Genomic DNA, 23844 nt, shown 5'->3' with positions numbered 1-23844 from the left:
TCTTTTTTTTTCCCCTTTTATTTTTGAGAGACAGAGCACAAGCAGAAGAGGGGTAGAGAGAGAGGGAGATATAGAATTCGAACCAGGCTCCAGGTTCTGAACTGTCAGCACAACTCTACTTTTGTCTGCCCATACCCTAACAGAATGCCCTCCCTTTCGCAGACTTTCAGATCCAGTGAAACATGCAAAGGGCAGGGCATGGAAAATCAATGTGGGAAGAATATAATTTTTATTTATGTTATATATTGTAGAAAAAAATAGTATCAGTAAAAAACCAAATTTTTGGGGTCTGATTTCTACCTCTTGATCTTCTGCAGCAATTGGTTCTCTGATTTAAAAAAAAAAAACAAGTAATTAGCAAGCCATAAAATAAATGGAATACCTTTCCTGATTTTGTAGACCAACTGATGGGACCTAGGGGCTGTGGGTAAATTTTTGAAAACCCATCTTGGAAGACCAGGGTAGAACATCATGTGTTATATCTCAAGAAAAATCATAATCATAATCATGATCATAATCATAATCATAATCATAATCAATAAAGGTAGAGGGGGAAGAGTTTTCCAGTGTAGCCAAGAGAAAAGGGCTATCAAAAGGGTTGGTTGGTACCTATGATTAGTATACTCAATTGTAGCGGTTAGTGATTTTTGTCCTGATGTTTGTTAGCAAAATGTTAATTTGCACAAATTCAAGTTTATTCTTAGCTGCTATTTGGCCCTTGGATAAAAGTCAGAATCACGTGTTCTCCTGTGACTGAGGTTTTGCTATGAAAAGCCTTAAATACGGTACTTAAGAAAACAGCCTGGGAGTGCCATCAAGATCTAAAAGCAAGTTCTGTTGTTAGTTTGTCCGTGGCTTCACTATCTCATGCAAGCACAGTTTATTCACTGTGGTGGGCTGTGTAGGATGACCCACAGGAAATAACGGTGACTACACAGAGTCGAAGATGATTGCCCAATTACTCTTCGGATCAGATCAGACTCCTCAGTGGAAATGGTGTTACGGAATGATGGCCCGGAGGAGCTCGCACCTCCCACTTCGTGCAGTTCTAGAGGGATGCAAAGGTAGGAAGAGCCCATCTTCTGTTCTCAGCTTCTAGGAAGAGTTCTGGGTTGAGCTGTTGGCAGGTGATATGTAGGAATGTGGGTCAAAAGTATCTAGCACAGGATGAGGTGTGAATGAACTTTGGGACAAGTTAGCCTGCTCTTGACCTGGCTTTAGAAGGCTGGGCTCTCATCTATGTGGGAGTGAATGTTCAGGCTGCAGAATTTTGCCCCCTTCAACATCAGGGAAAACATCAACTAACTTCCAGAATAAATGGAATCTGAGCCAGAGAAATTGAAGGAAGGGAAAAGGAAGAAGTGGCTGACTGAAGGTATCAGACAGAGCCCTCCTTTCCTAGTAAATGGCTCTGTTGTGTATATTCATGTGCAGAAGGTAGTTCAATACACCCTGGCTTCTCCCTGACCTGATTTGAGAGGGAAACTCTGAAAGTTGATCATCTAAGGAAACTTTTGTGGTCCATTCTTTATTCTCTGTCTTGTGATAGAAAGATTACTCTTTCTGAGGTCATGATCTCACAGTTCGTGAGTTCAAGCCCCACATTGGGCTCTGCATTGATGGTGCTTAGCCTGCTTGGGATTCTGTCTCTCTTTCTCTCTGTCCCTCCTCCGCTTGTGCTCTCCCTCTTTCTCAAAATAAATAAATAACTTAAAAAAATTTAAAAAGCTATTATTCTTTTTTGAGACACATAAGATCATATAATAGCATGTTGTGATATTGCCTCATATTTATGAGCCTTAATCACACACAAAAACGATCTGGGAGCTGATGTCATCTAAGGTCACAAGTTTAAGTTTTGTCTTCAGGATGTTTTGCTTAGACCTGGATCCTGATCCCTGAACAGAGAGCTGTCAAAGCTCTGTCAGTGATCTTTTTTCTCAACAGAGGTAGTGAAATTACTGCTCAAGTCTATGTATAATTATCTCTGTTCCTGTGGGAGACTATTCAGGAATGACCAATCTTTTTTTCTTTAAGGCTAAAGAATGAGAAAGAAACTGGGAAATATAAAGAAACCACACTGGTGCATAACAAACACCCTCCTGAAACTTAATGGCTTAAAGCAATAAACGTGTATATTGCTGAAAAGTCTGCACATGGGTGTGCATGGTTCTTCTGAAATCCTCTGGGATCACTCATAAGAATGAAGGTCAATAATTGCCATCTGATTGAGGATGACTTCAGCCAACATGAATGTTAGGACATCTTGCATTTTCAGTGTCTTGTATCCTCAAGCAAGGTGACTCAGCTATGTTTTCTTAGCCATGGCATGAGTTCAAGAGCCTGTGCTTTTAAAACATTTGCTGATATCTCACTGGCCAAAGTGAGTCACATGGCTGAAATCAGAATTAAGGGGAGAAGGAAATACATTTATGTGATAGTAGCTATATTTATATGACAGTAAAGTCATGTGGCACTTGTAGGAATGCAGAGAAGTGTAAAGAATAAGGGCTATCGCTGCAACAAATCTATTTGCAAGGGGAGTATAAGACAATTAAAAGGACCTCTGAGCGGCGCCTGGGTGGCTCAGTCGGTTGAGCGTCCGACTTCGGCTCAGGTCATGATCTCACAGTCTGTGAGTTTGAGCCCCGCGTTGGGTTCTGTGTTGACAGCTCAGAGCCTGGAGCCTGCTTTGGATTCTGTGTCTCCCTCTCTCTCTGCCCCTCCCCTGCTCATGTTCTGTCTCTGTCTCAAAAATCAATAAAAACATTACAGAAACATTAAAAAAAAAAAGGACCTCCGAAAACCATGTTGACTCAGCTCTGGCTCATCAGAGCTTTTTGTTGATCAGCACTATGCTTGTGGTATAGGGGAACATTAGCAAAGGCCAATGTGCTAGGGAAATTGAATTCTCATTTGCTTCAAACACAGAAATGCTGACTGACATTGAAGAAGTGATATAATCCCTTAAAACTAAGTTTTCTTACATGGAAAGTGAAGGTTCTCATTTTACGTAGTTTCTATTCACACGCACTTATAAATTCATGATATAAATTAAATACTTATTTTCTTTTACTGTATCGTAGGCTTCCAACGGACAGGAATTGTGTGTGTTTTATTCGTCGCTATGGTCCTAAGCAACAAAACCTGTAACAGGGTCTGGCACATTTCATTGATAGACATTTCATCAATATTTGCTGACTGAATGAATGGATAGTATGCTTGTGAACAAAAAGCATAACACATATCCCTTTCAGGACTCTCTATAACAATTGATTCACTTTCCATCAGTCATTTTTTTTTCTCGAGGATATAAATTTAAGCATCCTGCATGAATGTTTACATTAAAATTTAATAATAATACATGAAAAATAATGACGCTGTTAATTATTTAGAATATACCAGTTCTGGGGCACCTGGGTGGCTCAGCTGGTTAAGCGTCGACTTCAGCTCATGTCATGATCTCGCGGTTCATGAGTTCAAGTCTTGCAACGGGCTCTGTGCTGACAGCTCAGGGCCTGGAGCCTGCTTTGGATTCTGTGTCTTCCTCTCTGTGCCCCTCCCCTGCTCACGCTCTGTCTCTCTCTGTCTCTCAAAAATAAATAAATATTAGAATATACCAATTCTAATTGTATATGTACGAATCTTTTGAAATCATATGGATGTATGGCAAACAACAGGAGGTGGGTACCCCACGCACACCGTTTTTATAGTTTCCTAGCCTAGGGCACGGAGATGGTAAAAAAAGACTTGCCCAAGTTTACACAGTGTGTGAGTGAAATTATAACTTAATTTAACTTACCGTCACACCAAACTTGCCTTATGATACCATTTTTCCAAAGGCTGTTCTTCATACCTAGAATAAAGGGGTTGGAGAGTGGATCTGTTCTCTGTAAAATATTTACATTTTACAGCACTAAAGACTATGTTGATACACCCAAAGGAACGACTGGAGGGTTTGGCCCAAATCCTCTCCAGAAAGACAACATCATCCAAGTACACCAGACAGACAACCTGAAGATCTTCTTGAAGGGGGAGCCCCAAATACTGGGGGTGAGTGAGCTTGACCTCCAAGCGTCGCATTTGGGGAAATAGCCATTTCCAGAGAGGAGAACAGTTGTCCCTTGTGGCTCCTGAGGTGTGATTAGCTGTGTCATAAACTGACCTTCCTAGTGGCAGGAAATAGATTTTTTCAAAACTAGAGATCCGGAATCTGAAAGGAAAATGTGTTTCCCTAGTGAGGGGGGTGGGGAAGAAGGTTACCATAAGACCTTTAGTTTTTTTTAAAATTATTATTATGTTTATTTATTTTTGAGAGAGAGACAGACAGACAGACAGACAGACAGACTGTGAGTGGCAGATAGAGAGGGAAACACAGAACCCGAAGCAGGCTCCAGGCTCTGAGCTGTCAGAACTCACTCACAGTGAGATCATGACCTGAGCTGAAGTTGTATGCTTAACTGACTGAGCCACCCAGGCACCGCACCATAAAACCTTTCTAAACAGTCTTGAACTTGAGAAAACGCCATGGATTCCTAAGGATTTCATTCCGGGAACCCTTTCAAAACCAGGGGATGGGAGTTCTGTGTAGAGACCACAAAATCGTCTTCCTAGAAGCCCGCATGCTTCATACTCTGAACGTATCTTCTTTTTCACTCCCCAGGTGACTCAGATCCTGATTGGTCTGATGAAAGTGTGCCTGTTTGTTATAGGTCTGTGTTTTTATTCTTCTGACTTTCCCTACTGGTGTTATCCTCTTACCATGGTCTCAGGATATCCTGTATGGGGATCCTTATTTGTGAGTATGTTGGAATATCTCAGCTTCCTCCGCGGTAGAATTCACAAACATTCCTTCCAGCCTTCCCTCTTACAAACCAATGATGTGACCTGGGATTTTACTTCTTCGAGCAAAGTATGTGGCCTAAAGACTGGGGTTCTGATGACCTCCAGGGTAGGGGGAAGGACAGGTGTGGGCTCACCAGGCTGAGCGGTTTCTTCCATTTTCAGTTCTTCTTATCTGGAGCTGTGTCTATTGCAGCTGGAAGAAAAATGACATTGAACCTGGTAAGTATGTCCCTGGGCCCAGAAGCAACAAGTAAAATCAGAAGTGCTGTATCTCAAGGCAGAAGAAATGTTCTCTGATTCTCTGAATCATCTGGGCTCTATGGGGGTCATGGCAAATTCTTCCATAAGGAAACTGGGGTTTGACTTAACTTTTTGTTTTTGTTTTTGTTTTTTGCCCCTACTGTCTGAAACTCCATCCTTGGGATTAATCTGTGAATATAGAATCCAATGCTTCAGCAGTATTCTCTTTTCTCCCTCAGACTTAGGAAAATTATTTGAGAATGTGTCTTCAACCCCTTCCAAATGAATGAATGTTTTTGTGTTCTCCGAAGGGAGGAAGGAGAAGAAACAGAGGGTTGTAGGGGACACTAATCATTCTCTTCCAGATCAAAGGCAGCCTGGGAGTGAACTTGCTCAGTGCTGTTGCAGGAGTGATAGGGATAATCGTGTTAATAATAGAACTGACTGTCCTATTTGCACCGGAGAAAAAGTGTCTTATTCTTGTAAGTGTTTCTGAGCTGCTTTTATTTTCTGCAATTATATTTATATTATCTAAATGCATACTAGTGTGAGATGACTGTCTCCCAGTTAATCCTGGCTTATCACCATAAGTAAGATCTGGGACTTTGAGCTCACGGGGAGAATTTTCAGCCCCTTGCTGCTAGGACCTACCAGGACAGTTACCTTTTTTTCTCTCATTCTTCTCTGAATGCAGTTATGTTAGAGAATTGATCATTAGGCTCTTTCTTTAGTCTCCAGGGTCAAGTTACGATGGGGGTGGACCGCTGGGCTGGCTCAGCAGGCTTTGTGTCATTTGTGGGTGGGTTGAGGAGAGTCAGGACACCAGGCCAAGATGCTCAGAGCCTCTGGGGGTGTGTGTATGTACAAGGAAAGGGCAATGATATCGCTTTCACAGACCCGGAGGTTCTCTGCTCTTTAGATGAGAAAAAGGTATAAATTCATACAGGGATGAAAATAACCTGAAGTGGACAACACAGAGAATCTCTAAGCCCAGAAAACTATGCAGACACATGTGATTTCATCTGAATTTCCTTGCACTTAATGAAGTTCCAGAATAGAACTCCCCTCCGCTATTTTAGCATTTGCTTTTCAATTTTTCTTTTTTGGTTTGTTATGAGAGGGAATTTACCTGTTTCCGTAGGGGAGAAGGAGTCAGATTGGAATCAGAGGATCCAGGGCCAGGGGAAGTATCCATCTGTTATTAATATTCCTTTCCTTTTCCTCTTCTCTCTCCTCATGGAATCTGCTCCTCCTTTCTAGAGGACGTTTGAGATTGTGATATTAGTCCTCTCCCTGCTGGAAGTCAGCATCGCTATCTCTCTCTCTGTATTTGGGTGCAAGGTGACCTGCTTTGTCACTCAGGTGAGTGTTGAGGACCTGATGGAGGGTTCAAATTTGTCACGTTTTTGTTTCTCTCACTGTCTCTCTCCTCCTCTCTGGACCAATGAGAAGGGTAAGGAAGCAGAGTGATGGAAAGATAGTTATGTACATGAGTCATTCTTGAAACTGAAGGAGACAGAGGAATACACGGATAGAGCTATGGTGTATGTTTCCAGGAACCTCATAGGTCTTGCGGGATATCAATTTTTATCGAGTGAAGGATGTAAGGCCCTGAAGGAAGGGACACTTAATTTTCAGGTCCTAGAATACACAAAAAAGGTAGGCATCACCAGGATAAATGCGAATCCCTCTAGCTGAAAGACGATGTGAATAATGGTATATATTATTCTCACTATCCACAGGTGGTGATTATCCAGTCAACCAATGACAAGGTGTCTTCAGCAATAGCCCCCCATGAACATATTTATGAGGAGCTGGAGTTTGAATAGAATAATTCCTGCTTTTGAAAATATTATTCATTGTGTATCTCTTTGCCTGCCAGGAAGTGTTCTCATCTGTGCACAGGAGCATAGTTATTACACAACCAAATAAAGTGCATTTTCTCCTCTATTGCTGCTGATTGTGGTTTTGAGTCCCAATCTCCCACTTCGTCCTATTGCCACTCAAATGACTAGGATGCACAGTGTCATTTCTCATAACTTGTAAAGGCCCTATACCACACATACAGAAAACTGAATAGATCATGGTTGTAACAGCTGCCTAATATTTTTTAAGATCTTAATTTTTGAGTAATCTCTACCCCCAACATGGGGCTCACATTTACAACCTAGGGATCAAGAGTCACATGTTCTACTGACTGAGCCAGCCGGGTGCCCCCAATTTTTAGTTATATAGAAGGTGGACATCCTCGTGTAAGCAGCATCCGAATCCATGAGTAAACACTACCAGTTTCAGACAATGGTGAATTCCCCTTTTCACTCACTAAGATCCCCAGCTTAACTGCTGTCTTGACTTTTACCACCAATATGAGTTGCATCTTTGAATTTCATAAAATGGAGTCTTGTGAAATATATGCACTGGCTATGGCTCCTTTCTTCTAGCATGTTTGTGAACTTCATTCCCGCCATTGCCAGTGGTAATACTATGTTCATACCGCTGCAAGATATTCTATTGTAAGACTTGCAGGACAATCTATTACATATGTAAATATTGATGAATATTTGGGATGCTTCAATTTGGGACGAATCATGCCGTGCGTGCAAAATGTATCCGTATATTTTGGTACGTGCGTGTGTAAAATTCCATCGGGTCTACGTATAGCAGTGGAACTGCTGGGCCGTGTCCAAAGTGCATATGGCATATGCACCTGCCTTCTAGCAATGCCTGAATTCCAGGTATTGTACATCTGTACCCTGATATCATGTGATTTTCATTCTAACGATTTTGATGTCTTTGTATCACATTGCAATAATTTGAATACTATTTCTTTTTACGACAGCTTTAGATTTATTTTAAAAAATTGAGAAAATATTAAAAGAGTTCCCATATACCCCAAATCAGTTGGCATCTTACCTTAGTATGGGATGAACCAATATTGATACATTATCATTAACTACAGCATTATTATTATTCAGATGTCTTTAGTTTTTAGTTAGTGCCCTTTTCCTCTTTCAAGATCCCCACCCAAGACATGACATTAGACTTAGCTTCCATGTTTTCTTAGCCTCCTCTTGGCTGTGACTATTTCTGAGACTTCCTTTGTTTTTGATGACCTTGATAGTTTTGTGGAATACTGATCAAGTATTTTGCAGAATGTCCCTCACCTGGAGCTTATCTGATATTTTTCTCATGATCAGACTAGTGTTTTGAGGTTTGGGGAGGAAGACGTCAGAAGTACAATATGATCCTTATCACATCCAATCAAGGGTACATATTATCAACATGACTTACGCTGTTGACGTTGGCTTTAATCACCTCACTGAGTACAGTTTTTCAGTTTTTTCCACTCTAAAGTTAGCTTTTCCCCGACTTTTTATACTGTACTCTTCAGAAGGATGTCACTATCCAGCCACCGTGTGCAGCCTGGGCTCAAGGAGTCAGGGAGTTAAGATCTATTGCTTTGAGGGTAGAGTAACCTCATAAGTTATTTGATATTCTGCCCTGGGGTTTTGTCAATTTTCTCCCACTTATTTATGCATTCAAGTATTTGTATGAATTTATGAATATTTATACATTCTTGGGGTTTTAATCTAATACCAATTTATCTTATTGCTCAAATTGTTTCTGTTTTGATCACTGGGAGATTGTTCAGTGGCTCCTGTGTCCCTTTGATGGACCCTATCATTGTGTCTCATTTGGGGCACTTGCTTCTTTTTATGACATGACCATGTTCTCAGGTTCATCTTACATCTTTTTTTTTTTAATTTTTTTTAACATTTATTCATTTTTGAGAGACAGAGAGAGAGAGACAGAGCATGAGCAGGGAAGGGGCAGAGAGAGGGAGACACAGAATCTGAAGCAGGCTCCAGGCTCTGAGCTGTCAGCACAGAGCCCAACGCGGGGCTCGAACTCACGAACTGTGAGACCATAACCTGAGCCGAAGTCAGATGCTCAACCGACTGAGCCACCCAGGCGCCCCTCATCTTACATACTTCTTGCCCACGTCTTAGAATCAGCCATTTCATCAGGCAGCCCATTTCTTCTTATTGGAGAACCATACTAGAAATAAAGATCTGGGCTCTAGGCGTGCTTGTTACTATTGGGATGTCATTTCTTTTAGGTTCTCTTAGCTAACAGAGGAAAACATAACTCTGTCTACTAATTCATGTGTCTTAGTTGAGCTATTCTAACAAGACACTATATAGTGGGTAACTTAGAAAATATTTATTTCTCACAATTCTGGAGGGTGGACATCTGAGATCCAGATGTCAGCATGCTCAGTTTTCCCCCCTGTCTTCCAGATAGCCATTTTCTCATTGTATCCTCACATAGTAGAGAGCAAAGAGAGGAAGTAAGTTCCCTCATGTTGTTTCTTATGAGGTACTAATTCCATCACGACAGATCCACCCTTGCTACCTCATTCCCTCCCAAAGGCCCCATCTCCAAATACCATCATATTGAGGGCTAGAGTTTCAACATATGAATTTGGGAAGGGGAGACACAGACAGTCCACTGCACCATGTTTATACACGTATCTGTAAATATTTCTATCTTTAGCCATCTATTATATGATGTATCACATCTGGCTTTGAAAAAAAATCACAAGAAGTGCCCCCCAAAAGCAAAAGAAACCCCATATTTCTACCTGTTTTAAAAACTTTCCTGTGGCTCAGGGACCATTTCGAAATATGTTGTTTGATTTCCAAAAATTTTGAATTTTCCACCTATCACAATTTTGCTATTGTCTGACAACTGTATGATTTATATTGTTTTAAATTTGTTAAGCTGTGTTGCCTAACACATGAAGCGACCAATATTGGCAAATATTCCACGCACATTGGAGAACAATGTATGTTCTGTTGTTGTTGGATGGAGAGGTCTATAAATGTCAATTAGGTCAACTTGATTGATACTGCTGCTCAGGTCATCTATATCCTTTCTGCTTCTCTACCTGGGTGATTTATCAGCTGTCAAAGAGGGGTTGAGGTCTCCAAATATAATAGGATATTTGTCGATTTCTCCTTTTAGTTTTATCAGCCCTTTCCCTCATATATTTTGGACTAGCTACAAGTGGACATTGAACGCTTGTAACATGGATAGTGACACTAAGAAAATAGGCTTTGAATCTTTTTTTCATTTTAAAGAACTTAAATTTTAATTGCCATACATGTGTAGTAGCTATGATACTGTATAGAACAGGAATGGAATTTTTGGATCTCATGGACACACTATTAATTTTACTAGACTTTGAAACATTCTGGTTGTATATTCTAGGGGAATGGGTAACACTTTGATTAATTGTCAGTGAGCCAACGAAGCAACCTAAGCTTTTATATATAAGCTTACATACGTAAAATATCATCACAAAAGCCTAATGTACTCTGAATGATGCAATATAATTAATTAACCTAACACTAGACCAATGAAATAGTATAATCTATAGTATTTTGTATGATTAAAAGTATTTTTTGCGTATATTTACTCTTTTCCTTGATGTATATCCCAATCAGAACTGAGTAAGCACAAGTGAGGCCATTTGAAAGATAAGGAAACTGATGTTTAGTCAGGAAAGAAACACATCCAAAGTCACAGAGTGTAAAAATGATGGACCAAAGACTTCATGCAAAGTGTTCACGACTGGTCCAGAAAAGTCTCCATTGACTTCACTGTGCTTCATCAAAGAAAGGTTAAACTTCAGAGCTTTAAGAAAGGAACGGAGCTTTATGTTCATACATTTGAGAGTTGGAGGAATTGAGATTTTTTTCTAACATGTAGTAATGAATGAATAAGGAAAATGAATTGTGATCTCAGAAAATAGATCCTGGCTGATGAAGAACACTGGGGTGGAGATAATATTATTCACTGATATTTTCTGTCCCTCTACATTTCCTGTCTCCCACACAGCACTGGGAAGGTCACCATTTAATGAGCTGTGGCCAGAATGACACATGCTTCTCGACCAAAGTATCTCATTGCCAGAGGTCCAACTTCTAACTTTTTTTTTCCCTACCTCGGCAAAATAAAAAAAACTTTTTGAGATATTATTCTATTTTGTAGAACCCATATCAGTGTGGGTCTAAACAGCCAACTAACAATGAACATGTAAAGTATGCAGTAAATGAACTTCTGATGTGTTAAGCCACCAATATTTCAAAGTTAAGTTTTGTTACAGAGCATACACCTAGCCTGTGATAACATCCAACCAAAAGAATAGTGACAACCAAATTCTTGATGCTATAGATGCTAGTTGCTGTCTTTATGACTTTGAACCACACAGTTGTATTCTCACACGTGTATATTTATGCCTCAGTGGTCACAGTATGATCTTCTTGCTATCACTGTGGATCCAAAATACAGAAGTATAGCTTCATATTTGTTTACTAGTATCTGTGGGATAACATGAAGGTGTTTCTTCTTTACATTCAAGTTCTTGATAGATTGAAGTTTGAGGCAACAAGTCTTGATAAGGACTTTCAGAAGGTGATTTCCAGCAAAAAAATACAGAAATCTGTAAAGAAGTCAAAGAATAATCCATAAAATAATCTGTAAAGTCTGTAAAATAAGCCATAAAGAATAATATAATCTAAGTCCTCAATGATTTGTCTCCAAATATATGCTCTCTTACTCTAAAGATTAATTGTGTGGATTTGGGGCCAGAGGAACTTAATGGTTGCTCTCCAAAAAAGGTAGAGGGTGAGTTCAGTTTCAATCATGACTAAAACTACCCAATGATTCAACAAATGGTGTTGGGAAAACTGGACATCAACATGCAGAAGAATGAACCTGGACCACTTTCTTACACCACACACAAAAATAAATTCAAAATGGATAAAAGACCTAAATATGAGGCATGAAACCATAAAAATCCTGGAGGAGAACACAGGCAGTAACCTCTTTGACATCGTCTGTAGCAATTTGTTTCTAAATATTTCTCCTGAGGCAAGAGAAACAAAAGCAAAAATAAACTATTGGGACTTTACTAAAATAAAAAGCTTCTGAGTGAAGGAAACAATCAACAAAACTAAAAAGCAATCTATGGAATGGGAGAAGATATTTGCAAATGACATATCTGATAAAGAGTTAGTATCCAAAATCTATAAAGAATTTATCAAACTCAACACTCGAAAAATAAATAATCTAATTAAAAAATGGGAAGAAGTCTTGAATAGGCATTTTTCCAAAGAAGGTATCCAGATGGCCAACAGACACATGAAAAGATGCTCAACATCACTGATCATCAGGGAAATGCAAATCAAAACTACAATGAGATATCACCTTACCCCAGTCAGAATGGCTAAAATCAACAACACAAGAAACAACAGGTGTTGATGAGGATGGGGAGAAAGAGGAACCCTCCTGCACTGTTGGTGGAAATGCAAACTGGTGCAGTAACTCTGCAAAACAGTGTGGAGTTTCCTCAAAAAGTTAAAAATAGAACCACCTTACAATCCAGCAGTTGCACTAGTAGGTATTTACTCACAGGATACAAAAATACGAATTCAGAGGGACACATGCATTCCAATGTTCATAACAGCACTATCTGCAATAGCTAAATTGTGGAAACAGCTCAAGTGTCCACCCACTGATGAATGGATAAAGGAGGTATGGTATATATACACAATGGAATATTACTCAGCCATAAAAAAGAATGGAATCTTGCCATTTGCAAAAACGTGGGTGGAGCTGGAGAGTATTTTGCTAAGTGAAATAAGTTAGTCTGAGAAAGACAAATACCATATGATTTCACTCACATGTGGAATTTAAGAAACAAAACAAATGAGCAAGGGAAAAAGAGAGAGAGGCAAACCAAGGCACAGACTCTTAACTATAGAGAACAAACTGAGGGTTACTAGAGGGAAGGTCGAAGGAGGATGGGTGGAATAGTTGATGGGGATTAAGGAATGTACTTGTCATGATGATCACTGAGTGTTGTATGTTACCAATGAATCACTGTATATTTTAACCTGAAGCTGATATTACACTGTATGTTAATGAACTATAATTTAATGAAACTTGGAAAAAAAAAAACCTACCCAATGGTTAATTTTTTTCAGATATTAAGCCAGGTGAGTATCAATCTACTTGGGTTACTAGTATTTAGTTTTGAGGAAGATAAAGGAAACTATAAACATATCCATTAAAATCATTCTTGAACAACAGAAATAGGGAGAGATAGTAGGGCCTTCTTTAATCATTTTGGTATAAAGAATGCCAACCCAGCTAATATTGGGACATTACATGTGATGCATTGCTGATGGGCTGGAAAATAATGAGTTGCTAATAGAACATAAGTTTTTGAGTGTCTGAACATGTTTTGTGTGATTACGCATAGAAAATTTTAAGTATTTTTGTATTTTGTATTTGTGATTTGATGTCTGTCTCTTATAATGAACGATTATTTGATGAGAGAAAATAATATAAGGTTTTATAAATAAAGGATGGTTATTGTGTTTTCATAATTTTTAAATAATGCTTAACCCATAGAGCTGTTGCTGACATTTCCCTTCTTCTCTTAACAATATAACCTGTTTCTAAACTGGAAAATGGAGATAAAATTGGGACTATATTTCCTAGGCTCTCTTGCGGCTAAGTATGGGAAAATATTTAAGTACTAGCCGACAAAACGTGAGAATAAGTAGTAAATCTCACTCTGGAGTTACACACTTAAGAAGAAGGGTATGTATTCTCATTTCCCTTTTCCTTTCTGCTGATTGGGATGTGGATGTCATAGCAGGAGGTCCTTCGTGGATCCAGAGGTGAAAGCCACATTTTGACAATAAAGAATCTACCTTTCCATCCCTGTTTTTGGTGCAACTATGTTGTCATAGAAGGCAAAAACCTGACTTACAGTAGCCAGAGAATATTTGACATATAAAAGCCATGTATACCAGTAGAGAGTAGATGCAAATACTGAGAAATATCTAAGAATACCTAAAAAGAGCATACTCTCCAATGTCTACTCTAGCGAGGGCCATGAAAATTAGCATACAAAGAGCCAGAGAGGAAAATGGATAAGTTAATACCTCCCCGAGAAGGGAACTATGACATAACTTAAGTATTTTATGGCTTTTGGGGGGCAGGGTGTCTCCATAATTCCTGCCTTAGAACATATTGTAATTGCCATAGATCAGTGATTTCACATTTCTCTTTTTATCTCCAGGTTGAAGTTTTATCATTGTCTTTGGTCAAGTCCACATTTATATAATGTAAGTAGAAATAGGGCAAATAATTTGTCTTTCGGCCCTCACTGCAATGAACTACTTCTGTTTTTGTTGTAGAGAATGACAAAGATACAGTAACTCCAGAGCAACAAATGGTTTGGATTATTGTCCTTCGTGAGCTGGTGAGTTGTATTTTAGGTGTGGGGAAGAAGGTAGATGTGTCTATTTGGTGCCTATAGAGAAGAATGTGATTGAGAATGTTCCTCATCTTCCTTTAAGAATAGAAATTCTGGGGGCGCCTGGGTGGCTCAGTCGGTTAAGGGGCCGACTTTGGCTCAGGCCACGATCTCGCGGTCCGTGAGTTCGAGCCCCGCGTCGGGCTCTGTGCTGACAGCTCAGAGCCTGGAGCCTGTTTCGGATTCTGTGTCTCCCTCTCTCTGACCCTCCCCCGCTCATGCGCTCTCTCTGTCAAAAATGAATAAACATGAAAAAAATTAAAAAAAAAAAAGAATAGAAATTCTGTATATTTGAGCTAGATTTGAGCCTAATGGAACTCTGTGGCCTCCATTACAGCTCAGTGTGGTCATGCAACACATGTTGTCCAGTGTAATGTGAGAGAAGATCCGCATTTTCCTTCAGACCCATGGCCTTACAAGAATAAATATGTCTTCCCCTTCTCTGTGTCTTTTCTCATTGGGTGCTGCACAAGTATTCTGTGGTGGGAAGAATATTATGGTGTCATTTCCGTGATTGTGTTATATCATATGGCAGAAAAACAAAACAAAACAAAACGTTATCCGGATGAGCCTAATCTAAGTATAGGAGTCCTTTCAAGGCAGAGTGCTCTCTGGATGGTAGAAAAGGAAGTCAGAGTGATTCAAAGCACGAGAACTGTTTGACAAAGAGGAAGCTCTCTGTTACTGAAATGGAGGGAACCTCTTGAACAGATCCAAGAGCAGCTTCTAGGAGCTGAGCATGAATGACTCCTGGCCAACAATCCCAGTTCCATAACACAGGCCACTGGATTCTGCCAACAACAGCAGAGAACTATCAGACCATCCCCAGACTTTCCGGGAGTCCAGGCATCCAGTACATGGACTTCAGCCTTATGAGATGACTGGATTCTGAGTAAAGAATCCACTCAGGTCCACCGGGACTTCTGATCAACCTTTGCCATGCCCGTGGGTCCATCCCATCCATGGCCTTCCTTTCTTGACTGCCTGCCCTGAGGAATTCAGACTTGCTTACCAGCCCTTAGACTCATGTAATCCAATTGCTTGTGATAATGTTATACGCTTGAAATGAGGGGGATTTCAATACCAGAAACCTTTCCATTTTCTGTCTGAATTAACCCTAATTGACACACAGTTGTGGCAATAATTTCAACACACAAAAAAGAACCAGGTAATGAAGTTGAGAAAAATATGCTGCTAGCTCTTACCTACATCTGTTACCTGTAATAATAAAACATAAAATTCTAACTATATCTGTGTTTCCAGTCAGCTGTATTGTCAACTTTATATACCTGCGATAATATATTTCATCTCTTTCAGGCTTTTAAATTAGTTATACCTTGATTTTATTATTTTTGGATGATATATACGTTGCATATTCATCACACTAAAGAGTGTACTTCATATAGTAAATTAATAGATGGATGGATGGATGGATGGATGGACAGATGTTTGAAGTCATGGATAGATACCCATGGGTGAGAGTTTCCGTACGGAAAAGAGAATTGCACACTGTGTATTCCAAGTGTGCTCAACACACAGCTAGTAGCTTCCAGGTTGTCCACAGAATCACTTCTAGTTTATGCTTTTGTTCATTTTACCAACGGTGAAAAGAGTCATCGACCACATTGTTTAACGAAACAGTTGAAATCATCCTCTTTCTTCTAAGAATTGTACATACCCAGTGAATATTCCTGTCATCCACATTATAGACGAGCATGGAGAGAGGGAGTGAAATTAAAATTTGCAGACAAGTTAGGATCATTAGGACAATCACAAGTCCCTGTTAAAAGAAAATAAAATGTCATGCATTACCTTCCACTTTGATGATAGTTTAGAAAGTTTTATGTCAGAGCCCCACATCAGGCCGTCAAAAGGGGACACATCACATTATAAAAATGGTGCAATGAAGTTGGGTCTGAACCCACAAATCTATGTGCTGTTACAGAAAAGCAAGAGTTAGGGATGATATTAAACATTCTTGAACATACTAATACAAGATGGGAAGTAAAACTTGATGACATTACAGAATTCACAATAACTACTCCACTTTTGATTTTTATTAAAATCATTATTATTATTATTATTATTGGTGGTAGGGTAGGTTATTAGTAATATTACTATTGAAGTTATTGTTACTCAGTCATGGAGATCAGAAATGTTGCCAAGGCTTGCAAAGCTGACTTTTCTCAATAAACAGGGCAGAAATGGTAAGGGTTCAGATCTCCCCAGTGAAATACTAAAATTTCCCAGTTTTCCACTGGACTCAATTCTAATTAAAACCAGAATGTCTCCGGGGTGCCTGGGTGGCTCAGTTGGTTAGGTGACTGACTTTGGCTCAGGTCATGATCTCACAGTTTGTGAGTTCGAGCCCTGCGTTGCGCTCTGTGCTGACAGCTCAGAGCCTGGAGCCTACTTCGGATTCTGTGTCTCCCCCTCTCTCTACCCCTCCCCTGCTCATGCTTTGTGTCTCTCTGTCTCTCAATAAGAAATAAACATTAAAAAAAATTTTTTTTAAAAAACCCAGAATGTCTCCTAAATTCGGAACACGCTTTAGGGTAAAAATTAAATAACAGTTGTGAAAATTTTTGTCATTGTCCTCATAAGTAAAATGTGTCTTCCCACACTCCAGTGTTCCTGGTTTCTTTTACTGGTTTCTTCCTGATTTCTTTCTCCTCTATTTCAGACCATTCGTCTGCATTTCTTTCACATGGCTTTATTGCAAAAAAAAAAAAAAAAAAAAAAAAAGGGATTACGCTCAAATAGTGGCAAGTCAGAATAAACATTCATTCTCCAGGTAGTTTTGGGTAATAACTTATTTTTAAAATCCTAGCAGTAATGAATATTATAATAGAAAATAATTTTAAAAAATAAAGGATAAAGTAAAAATTTCGCCAATCTTTGACTCAGATTTTAATATCATTCTAGTTTTTCCAGAAAAAATAAAATTTAGACCACAGAATTGGGGCTCTCTGCCATTGAAAAGAAATAGTTTTTTTCTCTTTCTAATTGTTGCACCTGTAGAGAGGCATTTGGAAGGACTCTGGAAGCAAGAATTTTTGTCATGTTCTTGAAATATACCAATGATCAGGTTTCATCTTCATCATGCTCAGATAAGCGTTCAGTCTTCTCCAAATTCAGGGGGATAATACTTACAATTGCAATTGATTTGATGCCCAAACAGAGAGTTTCCTTCTTGCAATCATAGCAGAAATTTTTTGTTAAATTATATGACAGAATACAGATCCCAACAATCGAGACTAATGTGCTAAGAGTGTTAGCACCTATATTCTTCCTCAGCTGGAAAAAAAAAAGACATAACTAGCTTATAAGTTAAGGACCAAGGGTTTCTAGACCCTACATGTTGGGGAGAGAATTCTGATTTCATTGACTTATCCATGAGATCTACAGGCATTCATCATCCTTATAGTGCCAATTTGGTTCAATGATAAATCACAATTGCGAGAAGAAGAGTTAGATAAGATTGATTTTTCATGAACACATACCGTGGATAGGATAAAAATATTACGTGCGTTTTTGTCAGCATCTCTTGTTTTCTCCTCCTATTAGCTCCTCCCTCCACCAAAGATAAAAATCTGCCTTGCTCAAGCCTAAGCCATGTTTTTCTCTTTATTAAACGTCACCCCACCCCATTACCATAACGAGGCTTGAATAGCTACATAAATCTTTACTCACTCTTCTTATGGTGACAAGATATGGGGATCAGAATTCTAAAATCCAGGGAGATCCAGACTGTTTGTGTCTAGACATAGGATGGTCACGTGATTCATTGGGCCAAAGGGACAGTTACACGATGAAATGTACTACAAAATAATGAATCCCCAGGGTGACTGGGCTTCACGTGGGAAACTCAGAGTGTTATAAGTGCTCATTTTCTCCCTGAATGACGAAGGGGAAGGTTGTTAGCTTACCAGTGATTTTGTTTGCTTCTTGGCAGACACAACAGTCAGAGATCCAGACACGATAAACTGTTTAGAAGATAAGAAAGGTATCTACAGAGCAGTGGCTTCTTCCAAGTCGCCTTTCCACCCTGTTGCCAGATGCATATCTTTCTTCATATCTAGTACCTCCCCCCTCTACCCCCCACCTGCCAGGGCCATCCCTTCAGAACTCAGAGGAAAGCAGATGATTAAAGTGTGTGCACCACACAATTAAAGTACCACAGTTATAATTTATTCTTCTGACCAGTAAAATTCCCTTAGCTAAATCAGAGAAGGGGACGTAAAAACCACAGGGCGAAACGACTTATTCAATGTGGAGAGAACAAAATAAATAAATATAACCCAAAGACACACTTTGGGGTGCAGAAAAGGGAACATGTGAACTCAAATTACATGGCGCTTTTCTCAATGTGTTTGGCCAAGAAGGGTGATGACTTAAGAAGAGTAACACCTGCTTACCCTTCCCACCCAGCAAATTCTCTAATCCAAATATTATTACATTTCAGAGATGCTTTTCCCATGTGTCAAACCCAGGATTTTCTTCTCAGCAAAATGGCAAGATCGTTACTGAATAGCTTCAGGCTATACAGCAATGAATAGAACTTAAGGGTATTATTATATTAGAATATATATTAAAGTTCAGGTTGGGAGGGGCGCCTGGGTGACTCAGTCAGTTAAGCATCGGGCTTCAGCTCTGGTCATGATCTCACAGTCAAGTCTTCAAGTTGGAGCCCCCCCCCCCCCCCCATCAGGCTCTGTGCTGACAGCTCAGAGCCTGGAGCCTGCTTCAGATTCTGTGTCTCCTTCTCTCTCTGCCCCTCCCCTGCTCACACTTTGTTTCTCTCTCTCTCTCTCTCTCTCAAAAATAAAAAAATGTAAAATAAAGTTCAGGTTGAAAGTTAAATCTTAACTAAGTGTCATTGCAAGTACTCTAGAATTGGCAAGTTGTCACAAAAATTGTGTGTTGAGTTGATGAATGAATGAATAACGGATTAAATAATAATAATTTGAGATATAAGTGAGATACTCACAGACAACGCCCCCCATAAAGGGAAGCCTGTGTAAATTGAGAAGAAAATAGTTGGGTACATTTCAGAATCAAAAGCAAAAAATCCAATTATCCCATAAAAGATGCATTTCACACCAATCATAATCTGAGCCACCTGGGTAAGAGACAAAACAAACCAAATTACCAACCATTCAAATTAACAAAACAAAAACAATGTCTTAAAGACAATGGTGAGCATTTCTCAGGAGAGAGAGAAGCCCTCGGTCCAAACATCACGGTCACCCATTTTCAAGGTTTGAATCCCTTGAATATTATGAAAAGATCTACTAAGAAGAGTCAGTTCCTGGAGAGTCTGCTTTTTCTTTTTTCCCGGAGGTCTGCCCATGGGGGTCAACCTTGCTCCAATAAGATATAGTCACTATTAGGCTCATCTAAGAGATTAGGACTTCTACGGTCTCCTCTTAATGCATCCCTCCCATCCTCCTACAAATGTGGTCCTTTGCTTTTAATTGAAGTGTCTTTCTTCCACACCACAGAATGGTCGACAGGGATAATAACCTGATGCCTCTATGTCAGGATAATTAGCCAGAATAACCCTCTACCCTCAGGATATGCCCCAGCTTCTGGTTCAAAATTCTTTATAGTGTTTACTTACCCCCAGAGCTTTTAGATTCCCCTTCAGGAATTTCTGCACCTTGTCGAGCAAATGTTTCAGGGTACCAGGCTTTTCAGTCTTTCCTAATGGGGTACTTTGGTTTGGGTTTGGAGGAATGTCCACAGTCTTCCCATCAGAATCCGAAGTTTTGCTCATTCTGTAATAGATGGCATCAGATATGCACCGTCATATGCCCAATACTGTTAATGTTATTATAATGGAAGTAGATACTGGGCTTCTTTTATCTGAAGTCTTTATCGTATGAAGGGAAGGCATTGGCCAAGTGATGCTTATGTGTCCATGCTGCTGACTCTGATATCACTGATGTGGTCAGCATGGAGAGACATGACAGAGGTTGAGAAATACCAAATCCTATGTAACTGTAAGATAGCCTCCAAGATTTTTTTTTTCTTTTTAACATTGCATGTGGCCACAGACTTGTATAAGAGAACCCCCAATGGGAATGGTGATATATCTATTTAGCCTTATCCCTGGTGGAGTAAAAATCACCTGAGATTTAAACGCAAAGAGTTTTGAATGAAAGACATTTCCCTTTAATTGAATTAAATATATCATGTAACTTATCATCCAATCCAAGATAATCTTAGGAATGAAAGAGAATAGGAGTGGTATCCATAATTATAGGAGAGACCTGGGGATACACTATGTAAAAGCCACCTTAACTTTGATCACTGTGTGACAATGAGAGGTGTATTTAGTTGAAACCCTAGGTTTGTCAACATAAAATATAATCATGCTTATGCTTCATAGATGTGACACTGGAAATGATGTATCCAATTTTTTTAGTATCATCAGAGATGTAACGTTGCATAAATTCTAGTATTATCTTCTCAAGAAGGTAGGGTGTGCTTTGGTACTCGTCAAAAACAATGATGGATTTCCATTGTAGAACAAACCCAAGAGGGGTTTCCTTCATAAACTAACTCATTTTGAACCTTTTTTTTTTTTTTTTTACCAAATATTCGCTTTTTATTTCTATATCATCATTTACTCTATCAATTTTAAGACTATTTTGTACCATTAAATTAAGTTGGGGAAATAGGGGCAGACTTTGTTCCTTATTACGTTGGTATTTGTGATGCTATCACTCTCCCTATTAAGTTTCAGTTTAGCTTTGCTTACAATTTGTACAATTCCTTCTTATGTTTTCTCCTCCTATTATGCTAATGATATGGAATTAGACCCTTTATATAGCTATTTATGTTTAGATTTCCTGAATCAAAGTGGAAACATAGTTTCTGGCTCTTGAGATCCATGCTCAGTGTCTTTAAAAAAAAAAAAAAAGAGTTAGTGTATATCAGTTCCAACACTCTTTGAGTGTGTAAATTTCTTTGCAGTCTCCATGAAAAGATTAAGATATCATGACATGGAACTCCTTTGGGACACTTAAGATTAATCATAAGTATTCGATGTTTCTATTCCCAGTAGTTGCTTTTCATTAAAGAGCTGAAACAGGGAATTTATTTTGTCTGATCACACTGGAAGTGCAAACGAGAGAGATTTTTTTTTCTATTTCTTTGGTGGATGAATCTCATTCATTAATATTTCATAAATAGAGAGGATCTCATCAATCTATGTTTTTAAAATGTGTTTTCAAACCTTGAAAATGGGTGACCATGATGTTTGGACCGAGTGCTTCTCTCTCTCAACAAACGAGAGAGATTTTTTTTTCTATTTCTTTGGTGGATGAATCTCATTCATTAATATTTCATAAATAGAGAGGATCTCATCAATCTATGTTTTTAAATGTGTTTTCAAACCTTGAAAATGGGTGACCATGATGTTTGGACCGAGTGCTTCTCTCTCTCCTGAGAAATGCTCACCATTGTCTTTAAGACATTGTTTTTGTTTTGTTAATTTGAATGGCTGGTAATTTGGTGTTTTAAAATGTGTTTTAAAAATAACATAAAATTATTCTATGTTTTTAAAATGTGACCCTTATATCTAAAGATGGTGAATAACTTGCCCAAATTCACAGACATATTTATAGATGTGGGACCAAAGAGCTATGGGTCTGATAAGTAAAAATCTGCTCTTTAGGCGAAGCCTGCCTCAAACTAACACATCCTTTTTTTAGCCTCCCGAAGCCCACAGGTAACAGGTTTGAGTGTTTGAGGGAGCCATTGCTCCCAACGTAACTTTTTTTGGGGGGGAAACACACTACTGACCCCCTCAAAGTATCCCCTATCACTCCTCACTGCAAATGTCACTATGTATTCATCCATTCACTCAACAAGTATGTGTTTTTAGATTAAAAATGCTGACCATAATACCGGGCACATTTTTATTCACTAATGCCTTTAATGATATTTTATTGCAGCTATGTGATTATCATCTGTAATATTCTATCAAATTGTAAGCCTGTAGTTGAACCTGTTAGTGCTCCTTGAAGCTACCATCCAAACGGTCAGTATTTTGAGTAGGACTTTCACATTTACAGCCGTCCTCTTTCTAACGAATGCTGCTCTCCACCTGTTGCCTACTTAGAGAATGACGTTGCAGTATTTCTTGGTTACTCAACAATACAAAAATTAGCCTTGTTTACCACGATGTCCTCACCTTAAGTATTGACTTCAAAGCCCAATGACCCTTTATGTGTTAATATAGCTTCAGACCTACCTAATCCTCCTCGTCGTGTCTCTACCAGATTAGTTATAAAACTCTCATGATTCTAAAAATATTATTATGAACTTAGCTGACTCACCCATGTCCATTCTTGATGTTCTGAATTTCATTTGCAGATCGTAGACAGAAAAGTTTCTGCGTCACAATTCTAACCAAATTATTCCCCTGTATCTTACATTGGGTCTTCTAGAAAATAGGGCTGGAGACAAACTTCCTTGGTAAGCTAAGCCTTCCTATCTACCCGCTGATGGGTAAAGTTGTTTGCATAATCAGACAGTCAGAAAGCAGGAATGTAGACAAGATCAGATGTGTCTACGTCACTGAAACTTTCTGCATTATCTTTAAAAATTTCCTAAAATATATGACGTTGAATATCTACCAGTGGAAAGAAAGGAAAAACTGTCTCTGCCTTGAGCCCACATTCTGTTCAGTCTCTGTCAGGTTCCACGGCTTTCCCTCTCAGAACATAGACAAAAGTACTTTCTGGTGCTCTGGATAATGGGGGAAAAAAAAGTTCTACCTACCTAGTGTTGTTCCACCACACAAATGTGGGAGCCTGTCGTCTTCTTAAGCTTATGTGTCTTGTATGTGTATCAAAGACTGTGCCAACATGTAGGGGAGAGAAATCTATGCTCAGATCTCTGTGTTTCCTCATTTGCTATATTTCCACACCTAGAACTCTAGATAAGCAGTTTTGATGTACATCAATAAAATCGATATAAATCATGTTTTGTTGCTCAAAATTAGAAGCATTATCACCTTGGGGTGCCTGGTGGCCCAGTCAATTAAGTGTCTGACTTTGGCTCTGGTCATGATCTCACAGTTCATGGGTTTGAGCCCCATGTCGGGCTCTGTGCTGACAGCTCAGAGCCTGGAGCCTGCTTCAGATTCTGTGTCTCCCTCTCTCTCCTTCCCTCCCCTCCTCGTGTTCTGTCTCTCTCTCAAAAATAAATAAATTTTTTTACAAGCATTAGCACTGTAATCCTCAATACCAATTTATACTTTTTTTTTGCGCTCACTTTCTTCGCATTTCTTTCCATTAATCTGACAAAGACTATATTTTTTCTTTTAACTTACTAAATAAACTTCTTTC

The 23844-nt window shown here is 39.1% G+C and overlaps 2 protein-coding genes across 5 annotated transcripts; one reads left to right on the top strand and one right to left on the bottom strand.

Annotated features, from left to right (window-relative positions):
- Positions 1-821: 821 nt before the first annotated feature.
- LOC132661818 (membrane-spanning 4-domains subfamily A member 4A-like) lies at positions 822-7025 on the top strand. Of its 4 annotated transcripts, none has more exons than XM_060606773.3 (7): positions 822-1064; positions 3944-4053; positions 4664-4798; positions 5008-5064; positions 5451-5567; positions 6346-6447; positions 6828-7025. In XM_060606773.3, the coding sequence occupies exons 1-7, from the start codon at positions 947-949 to the stop codon at positions 6912-6914; spliced, it is 726 nt and encodes a 241-aa protein (XP_060462756.1). In that variant the 5' UTR covers positions 822-946; the 3' UTR covers positions 6915-7025. The 4 variants fall into 4 exon arrangements, with proteins under 4 accessions (XP_060462756.1, XP_060462754.1, XP_060462755.3 ...); XM_060606771.3 differs by having other exon boundaries at positions 4664-4912; XM_060606772.3 differs by having other exon boundaries at positions 3915-4053; positions 4664-4912.
- A 1022-nt stretch (positions 7026-8047) lies between these two features.
- On the bottom strand, positions 8048-23353 carry LOC132661820 (membrane-spanning 4-domains subfamily A member 3-like). Its single transcript, XM_060606776.3, has 7 exons — positions 23276-23353; positions 20106-20262; positions 19473-19604; positions 18412-18468; positions 17636-17779; positions 16161-16262; positions 8048-11593 (listed from the first exon to the last, which is right to left on the bottom strand). The coding sequence occupies exons 2-7, from the start codon at positions 20259-20261 to the stop codon at positions 11453-11455; spliced, it is 732 nt and encodes a 243-aa protein (XP_060462759.3). The 5' UTR covers position 20262; positions 23276-23353; the 3' UTR covers positions 8048-11452.
- Positions 23354-23844: the final 491 nt, after the last annotated feature.

The sequence above is a fragment of the Panthera onca genome, chromosome D1, assembly GCF_046562875.1.
Source record: "Panthera onca isolate mPanOnc1 chromosome D1, mPanOnc1 haplotype 2, whole genome shotgun sequence".
Classification (NCBI taxonomy): domain Eukaryota; kingdom Metazoa; phylum Chordata; class Mammalia; order Carnivora; family Felidae; genus Panthera; species Panthera onca.
The sequence above is the reverse complement of the archived record's forward strand: the minus strand, read 5'-3'. Positions and strand labels throughout refer to the sequence as shown.

Bases quoted from the DNA above. Each gene is read 5' to 3' on its own strand.
- LOC132661820 (XM_060606776.3), bottom strand. From the start codon at position 20,261: ATGAGCAAAACTTCGGATTCTGATGGGAAGACTGTGGACATTCCTCCA. The intron at 19,605-20,105 runs GTAAGTAAACAC...TCTCTTACCCAG, and splicing joins GGAATCTAAAAGCTCTGGGG to GTGGCTCAGATTATGATTGG. The intron at 18,469-19,472 runs GTGAGTATCTCA...TCTTCTAAACAG, and splicing joins CTTTATGGGGGGCGTTGTCT to TTTATCGTGTCTGGATCTCT.
- LOC132661818 (XM_060606771.3), top strand. From the start codon at position 947: ATGATTGCCCAATTACTCTTCGGATCAGATCAGACTCCTCAGTGGAAA. The intron at 5,065-5,450 runs GTAAGTATGTCC...ATTCTCTTCCAG, and splicing joins GAAAAATGACATTGAACCTG to ATCAAAGGCAGCCTGGGAGT. The intron at 5,568-6,345 runs GTAAGTGTTTCT...CCTCCTTTCTAG, and splicing joins AGAAAAAGTGTCTTATTCTT to AGGACGTTTGAGATTGTGAT.